Source organism: Nyctibius grandis, chromosome 4 (assembly GCF_013368605.1).
Source record: "Nyctibius grandis isolate bNycGra1 chromosome 4, bNycGra1.pri, whole genome shotgun sequence".
Taxonomy (NCBI): domain Eukaryota; kingdom Metazoa; phylum Chordata; class Aves; order Nyctibiiformes; family Nyctibiidae; genus Nyctibius; species Nyctibius grandis.
Window position 1 is genome coordinate 22379593 of NC_090661.1, and position 23929 is coordinate 22403521.

The 23929-nt window shown below is 39.9% G+C and overlaps 1 protein-coding gene across 15 annotated transcripts in view; it reads left to right on the plus strand.

Moving 5' to 3' along the window:
* The window catches only part of IFTAP (intraflagellar transport associated protein), a 62915-nt gene that overhangs the window by 29488 nt on the left and 9498 nt on the right, over positions 1-23929 (plus strand). For 12 of the 15 annotated variants that reach the window (XM_068398483.1, XM_068398470.1, XM_068398484.1 and 9 more), the window contains 3 exons: positions 894-965; positions 1905-1959; positions 8448-8578. In XM_068398483.1, coding sequence (XP_068254584.1) covers positions 894-965; positions 1905-1959; positions 8448-8578 — 258 coding nt within the window. Of the gene's footprint in view, positions 1-893; positions 966-1904; positions 1960-8447; positions 8579-8662; positions 8697-16733; positions 17780-23929 lie in introns of those variants that run through there. The other 3 variants (XM_068398485.1, XM_068398482.1, XM_068398481.1) reach the window with 3 other exon arrangements.

Below are 23929 nucleotides of genomic sequence, written 5' to 3' on the forward strand. Positions count from 1 at the left end.
CTGCCTGAATAGCAACTAACTAAGCTGTGATCTAGACTGTACTCAGAAATTCACTTCATTGAACTTTTTATTAGAAAAGAAGTAGCAGGTGATTTTGTGCAATACATGGAGCAACACACTTAAGTGCCTTCAAATGATGGGCCTGCCAGGCCTCAGTCAAAGAGCACAAGCTGTCGTTTTCCTCCCTGCTAGCACATGCCTTTGAGGTGGAATCAAGCAAGGCTTTTAAAACAATCATATTCTGTCAGTTGATTGTATAATAATAATGACAAGAATCTTTTTGCCATTTTTCTCATGAAGAATGTGGTTGCCTCATTGGGATAGACTGCCTTTGGGTGTCTTACTTTAGCCGCTTTGAATTGGCTTTCTGCCCCATAAAGCAATGTGAAACTTCCATTATCCTTTATTTAATGGAATATTTTAATACTTGTCTTTGTTGCTACAGAAGAAAAGTTTCAGGCATGGCTGCACATTTTTGTCACATTAGCAGTTTAAGAAACAAATACAGTAACAGCAGAATGCATCAGAAAAATTGCTAGCGTTGTAGCAGGAGGAGGCTGTAATGCAGTAAGTTGGCCACTGTAACCTTTAAGCCTGCCCTGAGGAAAGGAAAGAGGGAATAAACTGCTATTGAAAACAATGCTTCTGTTCTAAATGCTGCTTATTAGGCATGTTATAATTACTTGCACTGTTGTTCAAATTGATTCAGTCTGGTCCTATGTAGGATTTCAGAGGATTACCTGCATATGTTCTGTTTTCAGGAGCATTGAATTAAATTGTTTAAAAAAATTAAATACACCATAAAGGATCTGTATGTGTAAATCAGTAGGAGCTGTGACTATGATTTTGGTTCTGTTTCATGCATATAAGTATTTCTGCCTATCTATCTACAGACAATGATGCATGAGAGCCGGAAAGCTGGTGGCTCTGATGGAAATGATCTCAGTCTATCTGAAAGAGTGAAGGTGAGGTTTTCTTTGATTTTTTTCAAAGTGGGGATTATGAGTAGAACATGACTGATGTCTGCTTTATTCATTTACAAAGTACTTGCAATTCGTTGATGTATTTCTTTCCTGTCTGTGGGAAAGAAGGATGAGAGCATCACTATCCAAAATTTTTTTCAAATGTTAGTATGTATGTACTTTTAATGTGTAAAGGTTATGTAAGAGTTGGTGTAAAATCAGGTTGGAAAAAATTATCTAAGAGCATCTCTAATTACTGCATGGAAACACAGAAAACTACCCAGTGCATATAGTAAATCCTCCATGATAACACTATTTGCGCATAGGCTGGGAAAGGCCTTTCACTCTCACCCTATGCATCTATTCAGAGTGCTACCTGAAATAAAAAATGTCTTGTCTTGCGGTATGTTTTAGATGGTTTAGACTGTTTTGAAGGGATGTCAGCCTGAATAAACAGTAGTGCAATGTCCCAGGTGAAATACTAAAAATTTAATAATTCTTAGGGTTTTTTTTGTCTTAGCATTCAGTTCACCATTAGTATCAAAACAGAAGGGTCAAACTCTACTTTGCCTACAGCATGTGTTGTGTCTCTGTGCCATATGCAGTAGGCTTGCAAAACTGTGGAGTAACTTATCATGTATCTTTTTCCTATGAAGATATTATACTTCTCCATCTTCCCACTAAGTTCCTGAAAAAGTTGCTGTACAGCTTGGGCTTCTTTGCCATCACTGTAGTTGATATGCAGCAATTTTGGCAGCAATTCTTTGCCTGTACTTAAAAATATTTCAAAGAAAATTCATGTGCTTTCTTGGAAAAATGCAGGGCAGAATGGAGAAGATGAAGGAGACAATGTAATGCTTTTTTGCTTTGCTCTAAATTATACTGTAAGAAATGGAATTAATACATTTTAATCTATTTTCCAATTTGGGGTTTTTATGGCAGGTGGACAAGTACTTAGATTTGGAAGATACAGACACAGATGAAGAGGCATGCAGTGGTAGATTCCCCCCTCTTAATGTTCACTGTCATTGTCTGTCTTTGGATGCAAGTGTATCGACATTGCTTAAAGCACCGTTTCTCCTCTAAAAAAGGATGTTCTTTCTCAGGTCTTCTGTTGCTAGAAAATTCCACAGATTGCCCAAATTCCACAAATTAAAGTACCAATTTCCTCACTCTAAAAGGTAATGAGATAACAAATTATAAGGAATATTTATTATACTGTGTCGTGGTGAGCAGTATTTTTTTTCCAGATTTTTCAGAATTACAGAGCACTTATTGTTCACAACATTTCTACATTTTTCTACACTTCTATTTTGTATTGAAATTATTTTGATTACAAAAGTTTCTCCACAAAGTAATGTGGGTGCTAAGAGATAGTGCTATAAAGTGGAAATATTTAGTGAAAATGTTGTCCGTACCTATTAAAATTGTTTCATACTGAGCTTTAAATAGATGAGACTAATACTGAATTCACAATGAGCTTCTTTAAGAGTTCCAATTATGAGCATTTTGAGTTGTGTTGAACTGTTCCGTACATCTATAATAATTTTAACTCTTCCACCTCTAAAAAAGTAAATAGAAACCTAGTGTCTCTAGTTATTTGTCTATCGTAGGTGCTTGTGTGATCTTTATTACCACCAGAATTGATGACCTTTTAGTGATTAAATATATTTTCCTCATCTATACCTGTGCATGCACAAAGAAACCAAACCACACAGATTAAGGGATTTGCCTAAGGTCACTGAAAGAAGCAGTTACTGAGCATGACTTTGGTCCTCAGTTCCTTGGTTATAGCCATTTGATTAGTCTGTCTAATCCATTAAAGATTTGATTAGTCTTTCCTTTCTGCATGTGCAGAATTCCTATGAAGTCAGAGGGCTTAGAGACTTCCAGTTGATGAATATTTGGAGCTTGGCTGTAGCTCACAAGAAAATAATCAACCAACATAAGTCACGTTTACAGCAAATATTCTTTATCTAACCTGGGCATTTCAGGAAGGAGGGAGTAAGATAGCAGTCCTGTATCAGGTACAGGCATCAAAGATTTTTTTTGAGTGCAGTGTTCATATGCGTCCATTTTTCCCTTTGTAGGACATTGTTCTGTGTTTGTGTCTTAAATTCTGGTAATATCTATTAAAAAAACAGGGGCTCACTGGTGGAAGCCTAAACTCACATTTCACTTGTATCATAATGAAATGAGTGTTGTCTATATCTAGTTTCTCTAAGTATTGTTAGATATCTCTAGTTCAAAACAGGCCACAAATTGGACGATGAGAAATAAGCCCAACACTGAAATACCAAGCAGGACAGTAAGGAAAGAAGAGCTCTGCCTGAGCTTGGGGTTAGCTTGCCACTTTCTGGACCATGCCAGACCTTGCCTCTCTCCAGGCTTTTCAGTCATTTCTGTGTATTTGTGTGTGTGCGAAAGTAAATGTTAATCACAGAATCACAGAATGTTAGGGATTGGAAGGGACCTCGAAAGATCATCTAGTCCAATCCCCCTGCCGGAGCAGGATTGCCTAGACCATATCACACAGAACGCGTCCAGGCGGGTTTTGAATGTCTCCAGAGAAGGAGACTCCACAACCTCTCTGGGCAGCCTGTTCCAGTGTTCGGTCACCCTCACTGTAAAGAAGTTTTTCCTCATATTTATGTGGAACCTCCTGTGTTCCAGCTTGCACCCATTGCCCCTTGTCCTGTCAATGGATGTCACTGAGAAGAGCCTGGCTCCATCCTCATGACACTTGCCCTTTACATATTTATAAACATTAATGAGGTCACCCCTCAGTCTCCTCTTCTCCAAGCTAAAGAGACCCAGCTCCCTCAGCCTCTCCTCATAAGGGAGATGTTCCACTCCCTTAATCATCTTTGTGGCTCTGCGCTGGACTCTCTCTAGCAGTTCCCTGTCCTTCTTGAACTGAGGGGCCCAGAACTGGACACAATATTCCAGATGCGGCCTCACCAGGGCAGAGTAGAGGGGGAGGAGAACCTCTCTCGACCTGCTGACCACACCCCTTCTAATACACCCCAGGATGCCATTGGCCTTCTTGGCCACAAGGGCACACTGCTGGCTCATGGTCATCCTGTTGTCCACTAGGACCCCCAGGTCCCTTTCCTCTATGCTGGTCTCCAACAGGTCTGTCCCCAACTTGTACTGGTACATGGGGTTGTTCTTGCCCAGATGCAGGACTCTACACTTGCCCTTGTTATATTTCATTAAATTTCTCCCTGCCCAACTCTCCAGCCTGTCCAGGTGACTTGCTAGTATAATTACAACAAGCTTTTATCTCTACTTGTCATTGGCAATAGTTCAGTATCTTCATACTTCATTTAGCTTTAAAGGGCAGTTCAGTTTGCTGAGTTAGCAACTGTACATTAATACGATAAATATTCACACTTATGGGGAAGTGGCTCAAAGTTGACAGTGTGAAAAGCATGATAGAAAATAGGTGTTAAAACATCCCATCTAAACCAATCCTTTTTGGGAGATGTCCTGGAAGAATCATTCTAGTGGGTTTTTGTTTTGTTTTTTTTTTTTTTCCCCAACTTATTTTCCTAAGTCCAATGCCTTTTAAGGTGTGAATGAATACAGCTGCTTCTTACAAAAAAACCCCAGCCCATAGATTTGGCCAGTATGCAAATTCACTGTAACTGTTTTCATTAGACAGCACTGGGCTGAAAGCCTGAAACCAGGGCAGTGCTTTGCATAGTGGGACTTTGGCACAGTACACCATGATTGGCAAAGTAAAATTGCTACCCTAAACCATAGCTTTAATGCATTGTGTAGAGATGGCATGTTTGTGGTGGACTGTTTAATTGCTCTTTCTCACTGAATTTAATCTGTCACTAAGTAGCTTAAGGCAACAATAGAGATGATTAGGCTTTCTCCAGGGATGGAGAATGCCTGGTACCTATGTTTTGGCAACATAATTCCTTTCCAGGACTGGTGACAAATCACTTGCTACAGAGCTCGAAGGATAGTTAGGTAATAATAGATAATATTTGTATAAAGTACAAAATATGTAAAAAGCATGTCTGGAGACCTTGAGTGTGCTATTTTTTAAATAAAAGAGAAAATTCAAATAGGGCTAATTAAATGTATGGGTGAGGCTGCATAGCCAAGGATATCAGAGTCTCATCCTGCTCCAGCTTGGAGCCTTGAGGTACTGTAAACTTGTCTTTTCAAAGTCCCAGTTCTCTGTAACCCCACAGACGTTGAGGAGAACCTAAGTGACTCAGTTACTTTGAAGCTGAGGCCAAGCATAACTATTTGATTATTTAAATAGTTCTTTAGGCAAATCATGTAAATATCTGTTATTTTCCATAATCTATGCCTTTCCATTTATATTTTGAGCCTATATTTACGTCCAGAAAAATCAGATTGAGGAAGAGGATTCAGAGTTAAATTGTGGATTTTTTCAAGTATGGGGCTCTCCCCAGCTCGTGAATCTCCTCCTTTTTTTCTCCTCCAGTCTCTGCAATCCATTTAACACTGCCTCAAGATGATTTCACACTAGACAGCTCTTCGGGGCTAACAGCCTGAAGCCTGAGAATCAGAGGAGGCAGCAAAATTTAGCTTTTAAGCTTTTTTCGTTATTACTACCTCCCTCCTCAGCTCCCCATCAACAGCATTTTTGTGAAATGTAGTGTCTGAAAGTGGTAAAACCTGTGTTAAAGAATCTATAGCTAAGCATTATTTGGCTATAGTAGAGCTAAAGATTTAGGCAACACTTTGAACTTCTTCACTCTTAAAAGTTCAAATCAGGTTTGTGTCAATAGATTCTTTTTGTCTATACTTATAATTAACGTCAAGGGTACCCAATGAGCAAAAACCCCCAACTCAGCAGTGTTCTCTCATTTAGTAATCACTTTCTGTGGGTCTGTCACGTGGCCGGGGGGAAAAGGACTAAAGAGAAGAGAACTGATCCGTTTCCAAATACACCCTCATTAAAGTATGCTGGACTTGAGTAAAATCATCGGAGCTCACTGCTGTTTCATCCAGGAAGTTGATTCTTCAGAGTATGAGGAGAGGTGCATTTCAAAATATCTTCTCAGATTTTTGATATCACTGGCTGCTCAGTTATCTCTACATGTGGTGCCGTTGGCAGTATCCAAGGCTTTCCTGTTGCTAATGAATCACCTCCACAGAGAACATAATTAGCAGCTTAATTAGGATCATCATCCACTAGTGCTGTAGCATCAGCCTAAACCAGCTGTGAGGTACTGGCTAGAACTTACAATAGCCTACAGTTCCTTTGGGAGCTGCTACTGAGAAGGAGGACTGTCAAAACTCCCTGATTTTTCCTCTCTGAAGGAGTTTCTTGATTAAACATTGACAAGGAAAGCAGCATTTACTGATTAGACTTTCATATGCTGTCACGCAGCCAGGATACAGAGACAAAACTCATCTCTGGCATGTCTATTGGCAAGCAAAGGTTGATTACCACATTCTTATGGGGTGATCGAAGGGAATTTGAAACATTGTTCGCGTTACTGATGAGCCTTAAAATAGTGGAATTGACATTCTGAGTATGACAAACACTTCTTGTTAAAAGCAAAAATAAATTTCCTTCAGTTGCCCTATTTTTTAAGAGTTGGCCATTGCCAAACTGTTGCATAACAGTGCTTCCTCCTCATCTTCTCTCTGCAGATTGATCTGTTGCAAGGGGGGAAGCTCTTAGTACAGAATTAATCAGTGTTTGTATTAGGAGGTGGTACAAACCTCTTGATGTCTAGGCTTTCCTTCCTTCAGTGAGGGTATATATTTAGGGTGCAAGTTTGAAACAATAGCAGAAGATGCCATTGCCTTTAAATGACCATTCGCATCTTCCTTGTGTCCTACAAATAGTTCTGACCCGAGCTACGAAAGATCAAAAAAAGCCATTGCAGAGCATGTGAAGACATAGCATATATACCTGTGGACTGTAATGTTGTTTTCAGGAAGCTTTCTCATATAACTGATGCAGAAGAAGATCGGATACTATGCTGAGAACAAGTACTGAAAGCACATAGATGACTAGAGATAGATATAAGCAACCAAGAGAATAGGGGTGAAAACTGGAAACTACTTATACATGAATCATGAACCAAAAGACAAAAATCCAGGAATGAGATACCCAAGGGAATCAATTCAGCTCTTTTTTAAAGAACATTCTACTTTACAAGTCCAAAGCCCTGCTGGCTTTGAAATAGTACACAATTCCCAGAAGAAAACTAAATGGAGAATTCGATCATGGATTTTTTAGAAAGGCCTAGTTAAGAAATTATTATTTTCAAATGCACATTTAAGGGGAATGAGAGGTCTGTAACTCCACTACTGTGGTAAAAGTATGCAGGTAGAGATAAATCTCCACTTTTTCCTTTTCACCCTGGATCTATGTTCCCTCTTGTTGGTTCCATTAACTAACGTTAAAGCAATGCTTTGAAAATTTATTCAGAGATTTTAAGAGGAAATCAAGATACTAAAATGTAGTATAAAGGTGTAAAGAAACTTGTGTATCAGCCAGAAAAAATAGTAGGTAGATTTACATAATCCTCTGACTAAATTGCAAAACATATGGTCCCCTTAAGTTCCTTCATAAAAACATTACTGAGACAAGATGAACACATCTGTGCTTTAGCAGAGCTGAGATTGATTCACATTAAAAGATATTTCTAAAGCTAAGGCATATCCTTCTGAGCTGTCACAGAAAGCAAACCCACTGTTCCCAATATGAACGTTTTGCTTAAGTACGTAAAGGAAAAGTGATGCAGAAAGTCTGTGCATTTGCAAACTGTGGACCAAATCCTGCCTGTGTGGAAAGGTTGCATGTTCCTGTGTCCCAGATACAGGGAAGTCCTCTCAAGTACTTCTTTTTGGAAAGCTCAGGGAAGAACAAACATTCATGAAATATCCTTGGACAAGAGAGTCATCTGGTACTAGTGGGGAATATTAGTATGTCTACCAGGTATTTTTACTTCATGTCTCAGGAGAGTCATGTTAAGATGCTTTGCAAGGATTCTTTATGCCCAGTGTACAGGTGGTGGAACTCTAGGAAAAGAGAATTGAATGAGATTGCCAAGCTAATCAATAGCAAGACCAGGATTCACTCTGGTATTTTGTAACTCCTACTGCAGACATCTTGGCTCAGGACTTTCCTTTTTATTATAAAAGAGATGAATCTAATCCCAGGTGTTCTCTGAGTTTAGGAGCATCTACATCCAGATTTTTAATTCAGTGTCCTCAAGAAAGAAGAGCTACCTGTCTATTTTCAACCAAGTTTGATTTTTTCCTTAGTATAGTATATTTTATTATCTAGATTTTAGCTCAGGACTGCATGGATCTGTTTTAAAGATAGCTGCCTATATTCTATATTATGCAACAATAAGTACAGCACACTTTGACTAACAAGCTTCTGCCTGTGTCTGAGCTCTACAGCATTTTGCACAGGATTTTGCTAATTTATACATTGAATGGAAGGGTAAAGTTGACTATTTTTTTATTCAGCAGGGTCGTTAGTTCTCCCAGGAGAGATGGAACAGACAATGACTTACTGTACAACTGTTTTTGATAAGCGTATTCAAATGAAGTTCAGAACCTTGTCAATTCCACAGTCACCAGACACCAAAGCACAAGAGGTATGAGGTCAGATTTATTTATTTAAACACTGGAGGCTTGGGGTGATTTTTTTTACCTATTGGCTTCTAATGTTATTTCCACAGGAACAGAGGGATACAGATGGAATTTGTGGAACTGGTATGAGTTAACAAATCACATATTAATTTTTAAATTAATAATGAAGTCTTAAATACATTAAGAATTGAGACAAACACTCTAATAGAAAGGTACTATTTTATCTTGCACACTGCTACAATATAAACCTACGTTTTCAAAATGTCTACTTCAGTACTTCAAACTATATGTGGACTTTTTAATATTTAATTGATGTAATTCACAGAATATTCAAGTAAACTCTTGCAGTTCCTGACCTTTTAACAAATCATTACTTACGAAGAATGATGGGCCATTTACTTTTCTAGTGATCTCATGATCTTATGACATCCTGCAGTTCTCATTGGGCTGAACCATCTTCTGCAACAAGGTGGTAGTGAATGATCCCTTTAACATGACATTTAAAAGAAAAAAAGGTTTTAGAATATATTGTGATCAGAAATGGGATTTGTCCTCTTGGAAATGAGTAGTAGCAAGATGCTGCTGAGGATCTGCATTGTGTAGGTCTGGTGTGGAGAGGTTTGCATTATCAAGTATGAGTCTTTTAATCAGACACAATCGATACGAGCTTTAATTTAGAATTGCCATTTTCCCTCAGAATTTTAGTTCTTTTCAAACTGGAAAAGAAAGTGTGGATTGCTCACAGGCTTATTTTAAGTCATTAAGCTTCCTATCCAAATAGTCAGTATGAGCATTAACTTTTGGGGATCTTTCTATTGCAGAGAATTCTTCATCACTCTTTTCCCCTGCCTGATCATTGTAATAGAAGCTGAAGTTAGCTTTGGGATAAAATGGGCCAGTTTTGATAGTTTCATGTGCTTATTAATGTCCCATGAGGCTTAAATCAAGTTTATAAATGACGCGTGACCAATGAAGGATTGATGCTCTAGCAGTGCATATGGTGCCTCCTTTCCTGAGCTCAGTTGTGTTTAGTTCTTTGCAATAAACTCTTTACTGTAAGGAACAAGGCTGCTTTGGGGAAAAGTAAATGTTCAAAAACGACCTTTCAAGCTTTAATACCCACCATTCTGTGAATAAAAGTACTCACTCTTTTCCCTAAGGATTGACATAATTCAAGGTTTTTGCCTTGAGAAATATCTGTTGACGCACACCAAAAAAACCCTAGAATGAGGTTTATAGTTTTCTCATTTTATAACTTCTGTATAAAACCAAAGAAGAAGGAGGGTTGTAGCAGCCTGCAGTTTTCATAACGGATTGCATATGACTCTTTAAAATATAATTCATGAAAAATAGATGAAGATCCCACTGCATGCAAAATTCATTTCCATTTGAGGAAGAGCTGGGCTATGAAAGAGAAACTGAGTATTATTGCATTGGTCAAGGGTTGCTGCATTTTTCAGGAAGAAAGACTTATGATTTTCACAACTGTTTGGTACCAGGCTTCTCAAGGTGAAGACAGTCTTTCCCCTAAATTACACACACATTTGTGCCTTCATTTAGATAATATAACTGTGGCCTGATTTTTAGAACTGTCAAGACTGAGCAGGTCCATTTTAAAATCACTCAGTGCTTCAAATTGTCCTTGCCTTGAAAATTAAGTCTTGCATTCCTTATGGCAGGACTCGTTTAGAAAGAGGAAAAGGTTTTCCCTGGAATAGAATCATAGAGTCATTTAGGCTGGAAAAGACCCTTAAGATCATTGAGTCCAACCGTAAACCTAACACTGCCAAGTCCACCACTAAACCATGTCTCTAAGCATCATGTCTACACATCTTTCAAATACCTCCAGGGATGGTGACTTAACCATTTCCTTGGGCAGCCTGTTCTAACGCTTGATAACTGTTTCTGTGAAGAAATCTTTTTTGATATGCAATCTAAACCTCCTCTGGCGCAACTTGAGGTCATTTCCTCTCGTCCTATTACTTGTTAATTGGGAGAAGAGACTGACACCCACATCGCTACAAGCTTATTTCAGGTCTTCCCTCAGCCTCCTTTTCTCCAGGCTGAACAACCCCAGTTCCTTCAGCTACTCCTCATAAGACTTGTTCTCTAGATTCTTCTCCAGCTTCGTTGCTCTTCTTTGGACACGTTCTAGCACCTCAGTGTCTTTCTTGTAGTGAGGGGCCCAAAACCAAACACAGTATTCGAGGTGCAGCCTCACCAGTGCTGAGTACAGAGAGACGATCACTTCCCTAGTCCTGCTGGCCACACAATTTCTGATACAAGCCAGGATGTTGTTGGCCTTCTTGGCCACCTGGGCACACTGCTGCCTCATATTCAGCCAGCCAGTGATCAACACGCCCAGGCTCTTTTCCACCAGGCAGCTTTCTCGCCGCTCTTCCCCAAGCCTGTAGCATTGCATGGGGTTGTTGTGCCCCAAGTGCAGGACCCGACACTTAGCCTTGTTAAATCTCATATTGTTGACTTCAGCCCATCGATCCAGCCTGTCCAGATCGCTCTGTAGATCCTTCCTACCCTCAAGCAGATCAACACTGCCACCTAACTTGTTGTCATCTGCAAACTTACTGAGCAGTCTATCCCCTTGTACAGATCATTGATAAAGATATTAAAGACAACTGGCCCCAATACTGAGCCCTGGGGAACACCACTTGTGACCAGCCACCAACTGGATTTAACTCCATTCACCACAACTCTTTGGGCTTGGCCATCCAGACAGTTTTTTACCCAGTGAAGTGTACACCTGTCCGAGCCATAAGCAACCAGTTTCTCCAGGAGGATGCTGTGGGAAACAGTGTCAAAGGCTTTACTAAAGTCCAGGTAGACAATATCCACAGCCTTTCCCTCATCCACTAAGTGGGTCATCTTGTCATAGAAGGAGATCAGATTAGTCAAGCAGGACCTGCCTTTCATAAACCCGTGCTGACTGGGCCTGATCACCTGGCTGTCCTGTACGTGCCATGTGGTGGCACGCAAGGTGATCTGCTCCGTAACCTTCCCTGGCACCAAGGCAAACTGACAGGCCTATAGTTCCTTGGATCCTCCTTCTGACTGTTCTTGTAGATGGGCATCACATTTGCTAACCTGCAGTCAACTGAGACCAACACGGTTAGCCAGGACTGCTGATAAATGATGGGAAGTGGCTTAGTGAGTACTTCTGCCAGCTCCCTCAAGTACCCTATGCCCCATAGACTTGTGTGTGTCTAAGTGGCATAGCAGGTCGCTAACCATTTCCCCTGGATTATGGGGGCTTCATTCTGCTCTCTGTCCCTGTCTTGCAGCTCAGGGGGCTGAAAACCTGGAGAACAACTGATCTTACTGTTAGACTGAAGGAAGGAAGGCGTTAAGCACCTCAGCCTTTTCCTCATCCTTTGTTACTATGTTTCCTCCCACATCCAATAAAGGATGGAGATTCTCCTTAACCCACCTTTTGTTGCTAATGTATTTATAGAAACATTTTTTATTGTCTTTTATGGCAGTGGCCAGATTAAGTTCTAGTTGGCCTTTGGCCCTTCTAATTTTCTCCCTGCATAACCTCATGACACCTTTGTAGTTCTCCTGAGTTGCCTGCCCCTTCTTCCAAAGGTCATAAACTCTCCTTTTTTCCCTGAGTTCCAGCCAAAGCTCTCTGTTCAGCCAGGCTGATGTTCTTCCCTGTCGGCTTGTCTTTCATCACACGGGTATGGCCTGCTCCTGCACCTTTGAAGGTTTCCTTCTTGAAGAATGTCCAGCCTTCCTGGACTCCTTTGCCCTTCAGGACTGCCTCCCAAGGGACTCTATCGACCAGGCTCCTAAACAGGCCAAGGTCTGCCCTCTTGGAGACATCCCTGCTTTGAAATGAGACTGTTCTCTGTCCATCAAAACAAATCTGTTAGGGAAGGGCAACAAAATACGGCTGCCTAGTTGGTTTTCGTAGAGAATGGAAAACCATTCTCTATGAAAAATTAATAAGCTTAATAGTGCAACGTAGGATGTCAAATGTCTATACTATGGACATATTTGTGAAGGACTTCAGGGGAAGGTGTGTATCTCTGAATGTATTGCTAGAGAAAGTTTAAAAAAAAGCAGCTCTGCTAAGACCCAGTGTGTAACTTGGCTAATTGTTAAAGAACAACTTGTGTTCCTGAAACTATTTTTCTGTCAAAAGCTGTTGGGAGGAGGCTTAGTGAAAGACACAGCAAATTATTTGTGTTGTCCACCAATGTTGCTTCATCTTTCTTCCTGGGTTTTAGACATAAATATATTCCTGGATTTCAGTATTGACAGTGCAGCATACATACCTCCCACAGGGCACTGCAAGTTGAAACAGCATTCACTCCATGGTTAAAGTATGTTATCATAGAACATTTACCTTCCCTACCCGGATATTTATTCTCTCCTTTATTTCTACTGAATACTTTTTTTCATAAAAGACATCATAGTTTTTGTAATTAACAGTATGTCTTAATGTCTGATTCTTAGGGTCTTTATTTGTTCTTATTTCCCACCCTGCATACATATGAGTGTAGTTGAATGCATATTTTCCATCCACTCACTCTAAACATGCATTCAGAGTGAGGTTCATCTCACCTAACTTCAGCTTTAAATTTAGGCTAATTTAGTCCTTCTGTCATCAAGAGGGGGAAGTAAACAAACACCTCCAGAAAGTAATTAATCTCACTTGCTGTAGGCATTTGTCCTAAGTTGTAATATATCTTCATCCACAGGCTGACTCTCAGGTCTTTTTTGGCTAATTGAATACCTTAATGTAGAAGCCTAATTTTTATATGACTGGGATTAGGAAAGATGAATTCTACGCTTTTAGTATCCATTGTTTGTCTTTGGTTTGAGCATTCAAAAAAGTATTTACCATGCCTATCATTTTATCTTTATCTGTGGAATGGCAGCATCTATAACCTAAAATACAGCTTCCATTGAGTTCCTTTGGTTTAAGGCCTCAACTGAGGTTTCTTTCTAAGTTCTATGCATAAATGCATCAAGAACAAGGAGGAACTTAAAAGACAGGATTGGCTAAGTGCAAGAAGATGGAAGAGTTACATCTTCTCAGAGGCCAGTAAAGATACAAAGACTTGTCCACAATGATGAAGCAGAAGTGGAAAATTGGTTAAGATTTATTGACTCCCAATCCAGTGCTCCAAGATGAGGACAAAGTTTTTTTTTCTTCCAAGTACCCCACTATATATTAAGCTTATATGACATAATAGCATACATGCCTTCCCCACCCCTTTTTTACCTATTGTTATTGAACTAGTAAGTTTTCCCTTGAGTATACAATGAAATAATTGGTGAGTGTATGTGCATCCTTTACATAATTTGAACAAGTGAATCATAGAGTGCCATAATTACACAGAAATAAAGGTTTTAGAAGGACAGAGACAAGCTGTTCAGTTAACTGTAACTCGATACAGATTAATAAAAAGAACTGAGTTGCCAATTATTAATAGACTTTTGAAAGTCTCAACTTTAAGGTATTTTATTTACAACATTACTTTGTAAAACAGCCTCTAGCAAAATACTTCAGTTATTAATATGAACATTACATTCTTTTCCCCTTTAATTTGGACATGCAAGAACTGTAAATGAAAATGATTTTTTCTTCAGAGAGTAAATCACAGGAGCAATCTTAAGCAAACTGGCAGTTTTCTAATAGAGCAAAATTCTATTCCCAGAGAGCTCTCAAAAATATTTCAATTAGATGTTAAATTAGACACCTGAAATTCACATATTTCTCTCAGCTCCTTAGGCGAAAATAGCAAGATAATAACTTGATCAGCTCAGAGGATTCGGTGTTCTATTGCAAAATGTCTTCCTTCTGAAACAGATCAAGATTGCAGTTTGCAGTATAAAAATTTTAGGTTGCTTGTCTGTGTGGAAGATTGAAGTGAATGGCTTCTTGGGAGAAAAAGCAAAAAAAGAATCCCTAGTGCTTTGAGTACTCGTTTGAGAGATGAAGCATACTGATAAATATGCAATGTGAGTAAACTTCTCAAATCTTCAATGAGTGGGTAACAGAAAAAATGTTAACAGTGAAGTTGGGTATGTTCTACTTTGGCATCTAATTTCAGTTAGCATTTTTGGGTTGCTTTTTAAACAAAAGTTTCTCCAGTATTTCTCTGCACATGCATAAAATGTTCCTAGAATGACATGAAGGTCAACACAAGGGCATAGTGAATATATGTATATACTTTCCATAACTGTGGAGGAGTTGGCAGAGGAAGAATAGATTTGTTTTTGTAGAATTGCTATGAAGGCTTACTGTAATTTAAACTCTTCTTAGCTTAGTGACATATAGATGTGGTAACAAATATTATTACAACCAAACTAACTGAAAAATATTTGCACCTTGCAGCATATTTTAGAAGAGTGTTTTGTATTTCTGCAAAGGAAAGACACATAGTAATGAACCCCAGTTGCTGGTACCAGTTGTTACCCAGTTACCAGTACCCTTACTGGTAATGGAATTTTAGGAGGCTTTGTCTGTGGACATGAATATGGGGAGGAGGTCAAGGAGTTGACCTTAGCCTTAATGGGAAAGAGAGCTTGTGTGCAGGCTTTGTCTCATGTAAACCTGTGCTATTTATAAAAGTGAATAATGGTTTACCTCGTATAGTCTATGGACATAAGCAAGATAATCTTTGCATGCAGAATGAATACAATTTTCTAGACCAACTCTATCTACAAAGTTTGTTTTTCTCATTTGTAAATGCCCATGGTCTACAGGTCTGCATCTAGGATGATTTATATGCTCCAGCATCTATTGAAGCCAATGTAAGCCAGGTCCCTAGAACATTAAGCAGTAGAGATGATTAATAAAATTATATAAAACTAGAAAAAATATTTCCCAATCAATCAGGCAATAGTACAGTTTATTAAAAAAGGATGTAGATACTTGCAAGATACTCGCTGCCATGTCTGCCAGGTGCCTGGCCACCAGAGAGGAATCCAGCTACCACTTCTCTGACTTATTAGATGGCATTAACTGTGTCAATACAGCTTTTTACAAAATGTTAACAGAAACTGTGTTGGTTACTGTGCCTTCTAAACTGACCAGTGACCATAAGACGCTGAATGTTCTTCCTTTCAGCAAAACAAATAAGTGTATTCTTAACTTCAAATACGTCAGTAGTCATTGGCTTCATTGAGGATTCATCAGAAGTTTGAAAAAATAAGCATGTGTTTAAATGTTTTGCTGATTTAGTACTGAAGTACTTAAACCTTTGAAACACAGAGCCCTTGAGGAGTTGTGCTGTCTGTCACGGCTGAAATTTCTAGACATTTTATATTGACTTCTCAAAGGATAGGGAGCATTACTGTACAGTTTGGGCAGTGAGGGTGTGTGTCCTGTGTAGCTCTTGAATTAATTTTATGTAACTGCTTACCATAAACCTTTTGTGTCATGGCCCCCTGCAGTTCCTTACCAGCATGCAGCATCCCATAGTTATTTGTTTTCATTGTTTTATTTTATAGACAGAGCATTTATTCTAAGATATTTCAATGAGAAGCAATACAGAAATGCTATACACTATGTCAACAAAGCAAATATTGGCAAATGCAGTAAGACTCTATGTTCATCATGCAAGAAATACAAACTGGCCAATTGCATATATCTGAGATGGTGAAAAGAAATTATTAGAGACTGAAAATTGATTATGTGTCATTTTACTCATTCCAGGCATTTCCTTTGCTGAAACTATGTTCTGGGAAGCATGTTATATTAGTATCAGATGCATGTATACTGAAGCTTTATGTGATACTAGCCCAAATTTTAAGGATATGGAATCTGTCTTTTAAATTTAACCTAGGTTTACATAACTTGTCCATATCCTCACAGCCCTGCTGCTATAAGTGGCAGGAATGTCATAGATGTGTGCAAAGGAGATTTTTAGATTCCTTGCCTTGAGCAAAATTAGCTAATAATATTCATTCAGATACAGTACAGTACAAATGGGGCATATTAAATGGCTTAAATTAGATCAAATTGAATAATTGAATTTATTCTTTTACTTTAAAGGAACTTAATCAGCTGAGAGTGCTAGAGTCAGAAAAAAATAGTTGAATTAAATATTAATTAGAAGTTTATATTTTGAGCTTCCTTATCATCACTTGCAGCGATATTATTTATCTGTTTTTTTATCATTACAGCTGCTAGGGGATGATGTTCAACCATTCTCACTTGATGAAGAATTTGATTATGACAATGTGGCACTGACCCCTAAGTTCTCTGAAGCTGAGCTGAAGGCCATTACAGAATTGTCTGAAGAGAAGAAAAGGGGGACAGATGTCAAGTCAGCATGAGCTGAAGACTGAGTCAAAGGCATTCTGTGCAGTGCTGTTGAAATAACACTTTTAGGGGGTAAATCTAGCTCTTCATTGTACCCTTATTTAGTGTTTTTATCTGTGTGGACAGTAAATGACATCATCAAGATTTTTTTCGTTTGTACTACCAAGGCACCTTGGAGCCTGAGGTTGCCTTTCGCTGTACCTCCTCCTAGTCTTAATGAAAACACAGAACAGGAAGATGGTGCCTGCCCAGAGTTGCTTGTATAGTAGCCCTTCAGCCAGGGAGGAAGTATTTCCATCCTTTTTATATGTCTGTACACTGATTTGCTTAGGCATTCAGGTTGACTAAGGAGGTCTATATTTGTCCCTAAACCCAACAGGCTTTTTGTATAGATCAGTGACCTTTAATATTTTTAGGCCTCAGTGCTCAGCTACTTTGTTGTTTTCCAGGTGGTACAAGGCAGTTAGAAGGATGTCTCAAATGACAGCCATAAATTTGCTTTTGCAGAAAAATCCTTGAGCGGGGTATTGTATTAGCTCAGGCTCAGGCTAGGTATGCTGGAGTAATTGCTCCATAGGACCAAAATAAGCTGGTGGAATTCAGAATAGCACTATGGCTGCTCTGGCTTATATTTGGTACTGACTCAGTTCCTGACTAGTGCAAAGCTAGTCCTAAAACTGTCTTTTACCTAGTTCTTCAGTAATGCAAATAAAAGCTTTTTGCAGCTGACAAATCAATCTATAAACTCTTTCCCTATCATTATAAGACTATATACAGAGTTATATATATAGAGTTATATATACAGACAAATGTATGAGTGCATAAATATGGGAATGTTGGGGTTTTTCCTCTGTCTTTTGTGTTACTTCAGTTCTGCAGAGAAATAAATATTCCTGTTTCCAATAAACTTTTTGAGTTGATCAAAATTGATGTGGTGTAACTCCTAACAATTAAAACATGAACTGCTCCAAAAAGCCTTCCGCACAGAGGAAAAAATAGTGATCTCATCCATTACAGGAATTGGCATTGGAAGGCTGTCAGATTTTACATTTTTTTACAGGAGATGATTGCAAATACCAGCTTATGGCTTACACTCAGCATCACTGAAATACAGCAAACTCTGGAGTTGGAGTAAAGGTCAGGTAGTATGGGTGGGAGAGAAGATTGTGCATCTCTGACACAAGGTAGTATGTACTCTTGCTATGAGGTGTTTAGAATTCATTTTTTTTTCAGCTTACTGTAGAAGCTTTGTGATTGAGGCTTGGTTTAACAGCACAACACTGAATTGTATTGTTTGTCTTTTTGTGGTATAACTGCATTAGCTGGAGTTTATTGATCAACATTTTGTCTTTGGCCTATCTCCATTATTTCTGAAGTGGGTGATTAACATGATGAATATGGGAAGAGTGCCTGAGCAGACAGACTAGAGACCAAACCACAAGTTGTTTAAAGGCTCTGGATGAAATCCCTGTGGCTGGTTGGCTTCTCCATTGTCAGCAGTTTATAAAAGCAAAGGTGCTCCGAAGGAAATTTTCTGTATCAGTAATTTTGTAGACCATAATCACGCACCACTGAAATCTGAATAGCATTTGTTTTGAGGAATGGTATTTACCTTGATTTGGGGGATATAATTTAAGAGTAAGATTAACAAAAACCAGAAAGTGGTCTCAGACAAGATGTTTAAGGAGAGTGATATAAAACTACAAGTATGTTGTATAGAAAAACTGGTCTGTATAGGACCTTGCTGGTAGAAGGTAATGAAAAATTTATTTTTTAACATCTACACTTAAAAGGATGCCTGTGCCTTAGTTAAAACAGTTTTTGATGCAGTTGGCTGAATAGCAGATCCTGCTGTTGTTTGGGAAACACCTTTTTTTTTTTTTTTTTATTTGAATTCAATGAAGTGTTTTGTTGAATCCAGGATATTTTGAATTAAGTGCTTCAGATCCAACTTGAATTTTCCAGTGAAACTTTCAGCTAAAAATTCCTGAGCAGATCTATTTATTAATTCGTCTTCTTCTGGAAGACACAGATAATGTGTATAAATGGGAGGGATAAGAAGTAAGTTCTGGAAGAACTCCACGAGCATATCTGGGAGGAAGAAATTGAGAACTGCTATCCAAAAATAGCAAGGTCAGCCTTTAAAAGCCTCAACAGAAAAATAAGGGGGACAACCTCATTAACATACATATGTATCGCAAAGATAAAGTAAGGAACCATCAGTCTAAGAGACCTCTGTGTACAGAGTTTGCTATCCTGCAGACAAAGAATCAACCATAAATGTGGACTTTTGCGGGTTTGTGGAATGATGAATTCGGCATTTTTGGTGTGTTTTTTTAGAAAGGTATGAGACACAAACTATAGATCAGTCCTGTTGGAATTCTATTGCCAGTAGAGTCAATGAGAAAACTTGTCCAGGGGTTCATAATGATCTTCAGGCCAAATCAGCTCTGGAATCTCTAAGTGCATTTTCTATTAATTTCATTATCAATTTTTCCCTGTACATTAGGGATACATCCAGCCATTCTGTTCCTTCTCTCATAGGCAGATGATTCTCTTACCAAATGTTCAGAGTACCTATTATGCTCCATAAGTGTCATTCAGTATAGTCATTGTATTGTTCTGTTTGACATAAAGAAACACTTTGCTGCAGAATACCCAACATAATTGGAACTCTTTAGTGACATCCATCTTACACGGAGAAATGGGGATAATTCACTTACATTTACACCGCTCATGAGTTACATTTTTGCTTTTTGTTAACAGAGATGAATATCACAGTGGAAATCAGGCAATGTAGGCTACATTTTCTAAACATTACATTTCATTGTCCTGCTTCTGTGGTTGTTTTTGGCTTGTACCTTTCATTTGATTATCCTTCACAGAGGAGGCATATTTTCCTCTTCTCCATTACCAAGTTGTCATTTTTAAGAACATACTTTATGTGCATGTTAAATTTTATACATGTACATGAAGTTAGTCACCTGGAATTGTTTCAGTGTTTGCAAGGTGGTTTGGAGTCTGTATAATACATATATTTTCCTCTTGTAGCTTGTATTCTCTTTAATATTTAATATTTTCAGCAGGGGTTGGTGAGGGACATTCTTCTTTTCTATTTATGGTCTTTTCTAAACACTTTTGCTGTTTTCCAAAAGAATTAAAGGCAAAACTCATGCATGGAACAGGAAACGTCAAGTGCTACTTGGAGTCGACTTAGGGGCTGCTGCAGTAGGGAATAGCATCTTCTCCCTGCTACACTGACAAGGATTTTGAACTGCAAAATCTCTGATGTTGGGTGAACCCATTGGAAGTGAAGAGTGTGTGATGCGTCTCTCTAGTCCCTTTGTATTCATGACTTCATTGATGTCTAAAGTGCAATAGAGATATGCATCCATATCAGTCAGTGAGCTTATCTGTATTAAACTTGTTGCTTGCTTGGATGTTACCAGAAAGATAACGACTGTTTCTTTCCACAGTCTTGATGGATCCTGAGTTACAGGGAGGAACTCCTTGAGTTTTATGGGAAGTGTAGTAGTCTTTCTACTGAGGCAGGAGTCTGAGGGTTGTTTCCTTGACTGGCTGTGGTGCAAGCTTGGATATTATTAATGCTTAGAGTTACTCCTAGTGGGTGTAAAAGGAAGAGTAATTATTTGCTGAGATAATGGTTGTGAAAGAATAAGATAAAAATTGAAGAAGTGAAAAGAGATATAGACAAATCTGTCTTAGACATTACTATGCTTCTAAATATATTTCTATTAATGCACAAAGGTATCATTATATACACTTGTATACACACAGTGCCACTGAAAGAAAATAATTTTAGTATGTGAGTATTCATCAGATAATTCAGAACCTTTTGAAGAAGATAGCAGGGAAACAAAACTCTGCTTTTATGGAAAAGAGCCTTTGATCCTCTGGCCTTGATTTTCTGCTGCTATAAACTGGCAGAACTCCACTGAGGCCATTTATATTCATACAGAGCAGACAGGACCCTGGCATTTACAGTCTTAGCTGAAAGAATACGGAGCCAATTCAATTCCTGATTTGACTTTACTGAATATAAAGCTATGTATATGACCCATTATCATTATGGGTAAATACTTAAATGCAGAGCCAATGCAAATGAAATGTAAAAAACATATCTTTAACTGTTCTGTTACTAATTTTACACAGGTCATTATGGAGTTTCTGTAGTGGTATGTGCTGAGAATGTTGCTTTTTGCTTTAACAAAAATACCATACATTTTCAAGTCCTGTTCAAATCATGAAACTTGATTACATACATAACTACTAAAGATTCCCACCTTCTTTAAAGTTTTTTTTTCCCTCTGCATCTTGGCAAGGATTGGAAATGGGCTTTGCTTTATCTTGGAATTGTTTTAAAAAGATCTGACATCCTTTGTAAAAACATACACTTTCTTATAAAGGCAGACTTTCTCAGTGATGAACACTAAGTGCAGAAATAAAATAGGACCAAATTCCTGGTTACTCAGCAACTTCATGTACATCATGGTGTGGCTAAACAGCCACTTGGTATCAAAGTGTCTGCTTGGATAGCAGGCTAATTTGTATCCTGTTGTACTATACCTTCAGTTTTACTTGGGAGTCTTAAGCAGTAGCTTGGTCCTAGCTACATGAATTCTAACAGCCCTGCAAAGAGACTGCAAGACAATTCAGTTATGCTGACCAAAGAAGCTGAAACAGCAGTCTTGTACCGAGGAGAAGATTAGAAGGGCCAAAGCTCAATTAGAGCTTGATTTGGCTGCTACAGTCAAAGACAACAAAAAAAGTTTCTACAAATACATCAACAGCAAAAGGAGGGTCATGGAGAGCCTCCACCACTTGCTGAATGAGGAGGGTAGTGTAGTGTCAGGGGATGAGGAAATGGCAGAGGTGCTCAATGCCTTCTTTGCCTCGGTCTTTAATGTCAAGACCAGTTGTCCTCAGGAGGAGGAGACTCGGCCCCCAGAGCCTGAAGTTAGGGACGGGGGGCTGTGTGAACCCCCCGTAATCCAGGAGGAGACGGTTAGTGACATGCTGTGCCAGTTGGACACCCACAAGGCTATGGGCCCAGACGGGATTCACCCCAGAGTAATGAAGGAACTGGCAAATGAACTTGCCAAACCACTCTCTTATTATCTACCGGCAGTCCTGGTTAACTGGAGAAGTTCCAGCTGACTGGAAATTAGCAAACGTAACGCCCATCTACAAGAAGGGCCGGAAGGATGATCCAGGGAACTATAGGCCTGTCAGCCTGACCTTGGTGCCAGGGCAAGGTGATGGAACAGATCATCCTGAGTGCCATTACACGGCACATGCAGGACAGTTGGAGCATCGGGGCCAGCCAACATGGATTCATGAAAGGCAGGTCCTGCTTGACCAACCTGGTCTCCTTCTATGACCAAGTGACCCGCTTAGTAGAAGAGGGCAGGGCTGTGGATGTAGTCTATCTAGACTTCAGTAAGGCATTCGACACTGTCTCCCACAGCATCCTCCTAGACAAACTGGCTGGCCGGGGCTTGGATGGGTGGACTCTTCGATGGGTTAAAAACTGGCTGGATGGCCGAGCCCAGAGAGTGGTGGTGAATGGGGCAAAGTCCAACTGGCGGCCGGTCACTAGCGGTGTTCCCCAGGGCTCAGTTCTGGGGCCGGTGCTTTTCAATATCTTTATAGATGATCTAGACATAGGGATTGAGTGCACCCTCAGTAAATTTGCAGATGACACCAAGCTGGGTGGGAGTGTCGATCTGCTGGAGGGTAGGAAGGCCCTACAGAGGGATCTGGACAGGTTAAATAGATGGGCTGAGACCAACGGCATGAGGTTCAACAAGACCAAGTGCCGGGTCTTACACTTCGGCCACAACAACCCCATGCAGTGCTACAGGCTGGGGGAAGAGTGGTTAGAAAGCGGCCCGGTGGAAAGAGACCTGGGGGTGCTGATCGACAGCCAGCTAAACATGAGCCAGCAGTGTGCCCAGGTGGCCAAGAAGGCCAATGGCATCCCGGCCTCTATTAGGAATAGTGTAGCCAGCCGGTGTAGGGAAGTGATTGTCCCTCTGTACTCGGCACTGGTGAAGCCACCCCTTGAATACTGAAATATTCAGACCCTTGAATACTGGAGGGTCTGACCTACGAGGAACGGCTGAGGGAGCTGGGGTTGTTTAGCCTGGAGAAGAGGAGGCTCAGAGGTGACCTTATTGCAGTCTACAACTACCTGAAGGGAGGTTGTAGTGAAGTGGGAGTTGGCCTCTTCTCCCAGGCAACTAGCGATAGGACAAGAGGACACAGCCTCAAGCTTCTCCAGGGGAGGTTCAGGTTGGACATTAGGAAGAATTTCTTTTCAGAAAGGGTTATTAGACATTGGAATGGGCTGCCCAGGGAGGTGGTGGAGTCAGCATCTCTGGATGTGTTTAAGAAAAGCCTGGACATGGCACTTAGTGCCATGGTCTAGTTGACAGGGTGGTGTCAGGGCAACGGTTGGACTTGATGATCCCTAAGGTCTCTTCCAACCTGGTTGATTCTGTGATTCTGTGATTCTGAGGCTCCACACACACTGCAACCTGCTGAATAATTTAGCTGAGTGTGGCTATTCACCTCTGTTCAGCAGAGATTTGTGTTACAGCTGTTGTGAATGTGATACTCCTGAAGACATGCAATGGAAAAGTGATGACTGACAAGGGCCAGGGCAGAGATTCATCAGACTCTGTTCACTTACTGGAGCCATGCTGAACAGTCGGCTTAGTACCCTCCTTCACAGGCTGCAGTTCAGCCTCAGCATGTTCAAACCACCCAGTAAAGTGAGAAAACTCGTGGTAAAGGTTCTCGCTGGCCTCAGGAGGCGAGCTCCCTGCACCACAGAGCTGAGCGCTTGTGATCGCGAAGGGCATTCCCACCACAGTTTGCTTTCTTGTGGCGAGGTGTCAGTTAGCACAGGTGGGTGTGAGGAGACACATGTGTCCTGGGCTCCTCTTGGAGGGATGCGCCCTCTCACTGAAAGGCGGCTACCTTTGCCGCTGTTAGATGCATGCAGTTCTACCAGGTGCTGAATGTCTGCCCA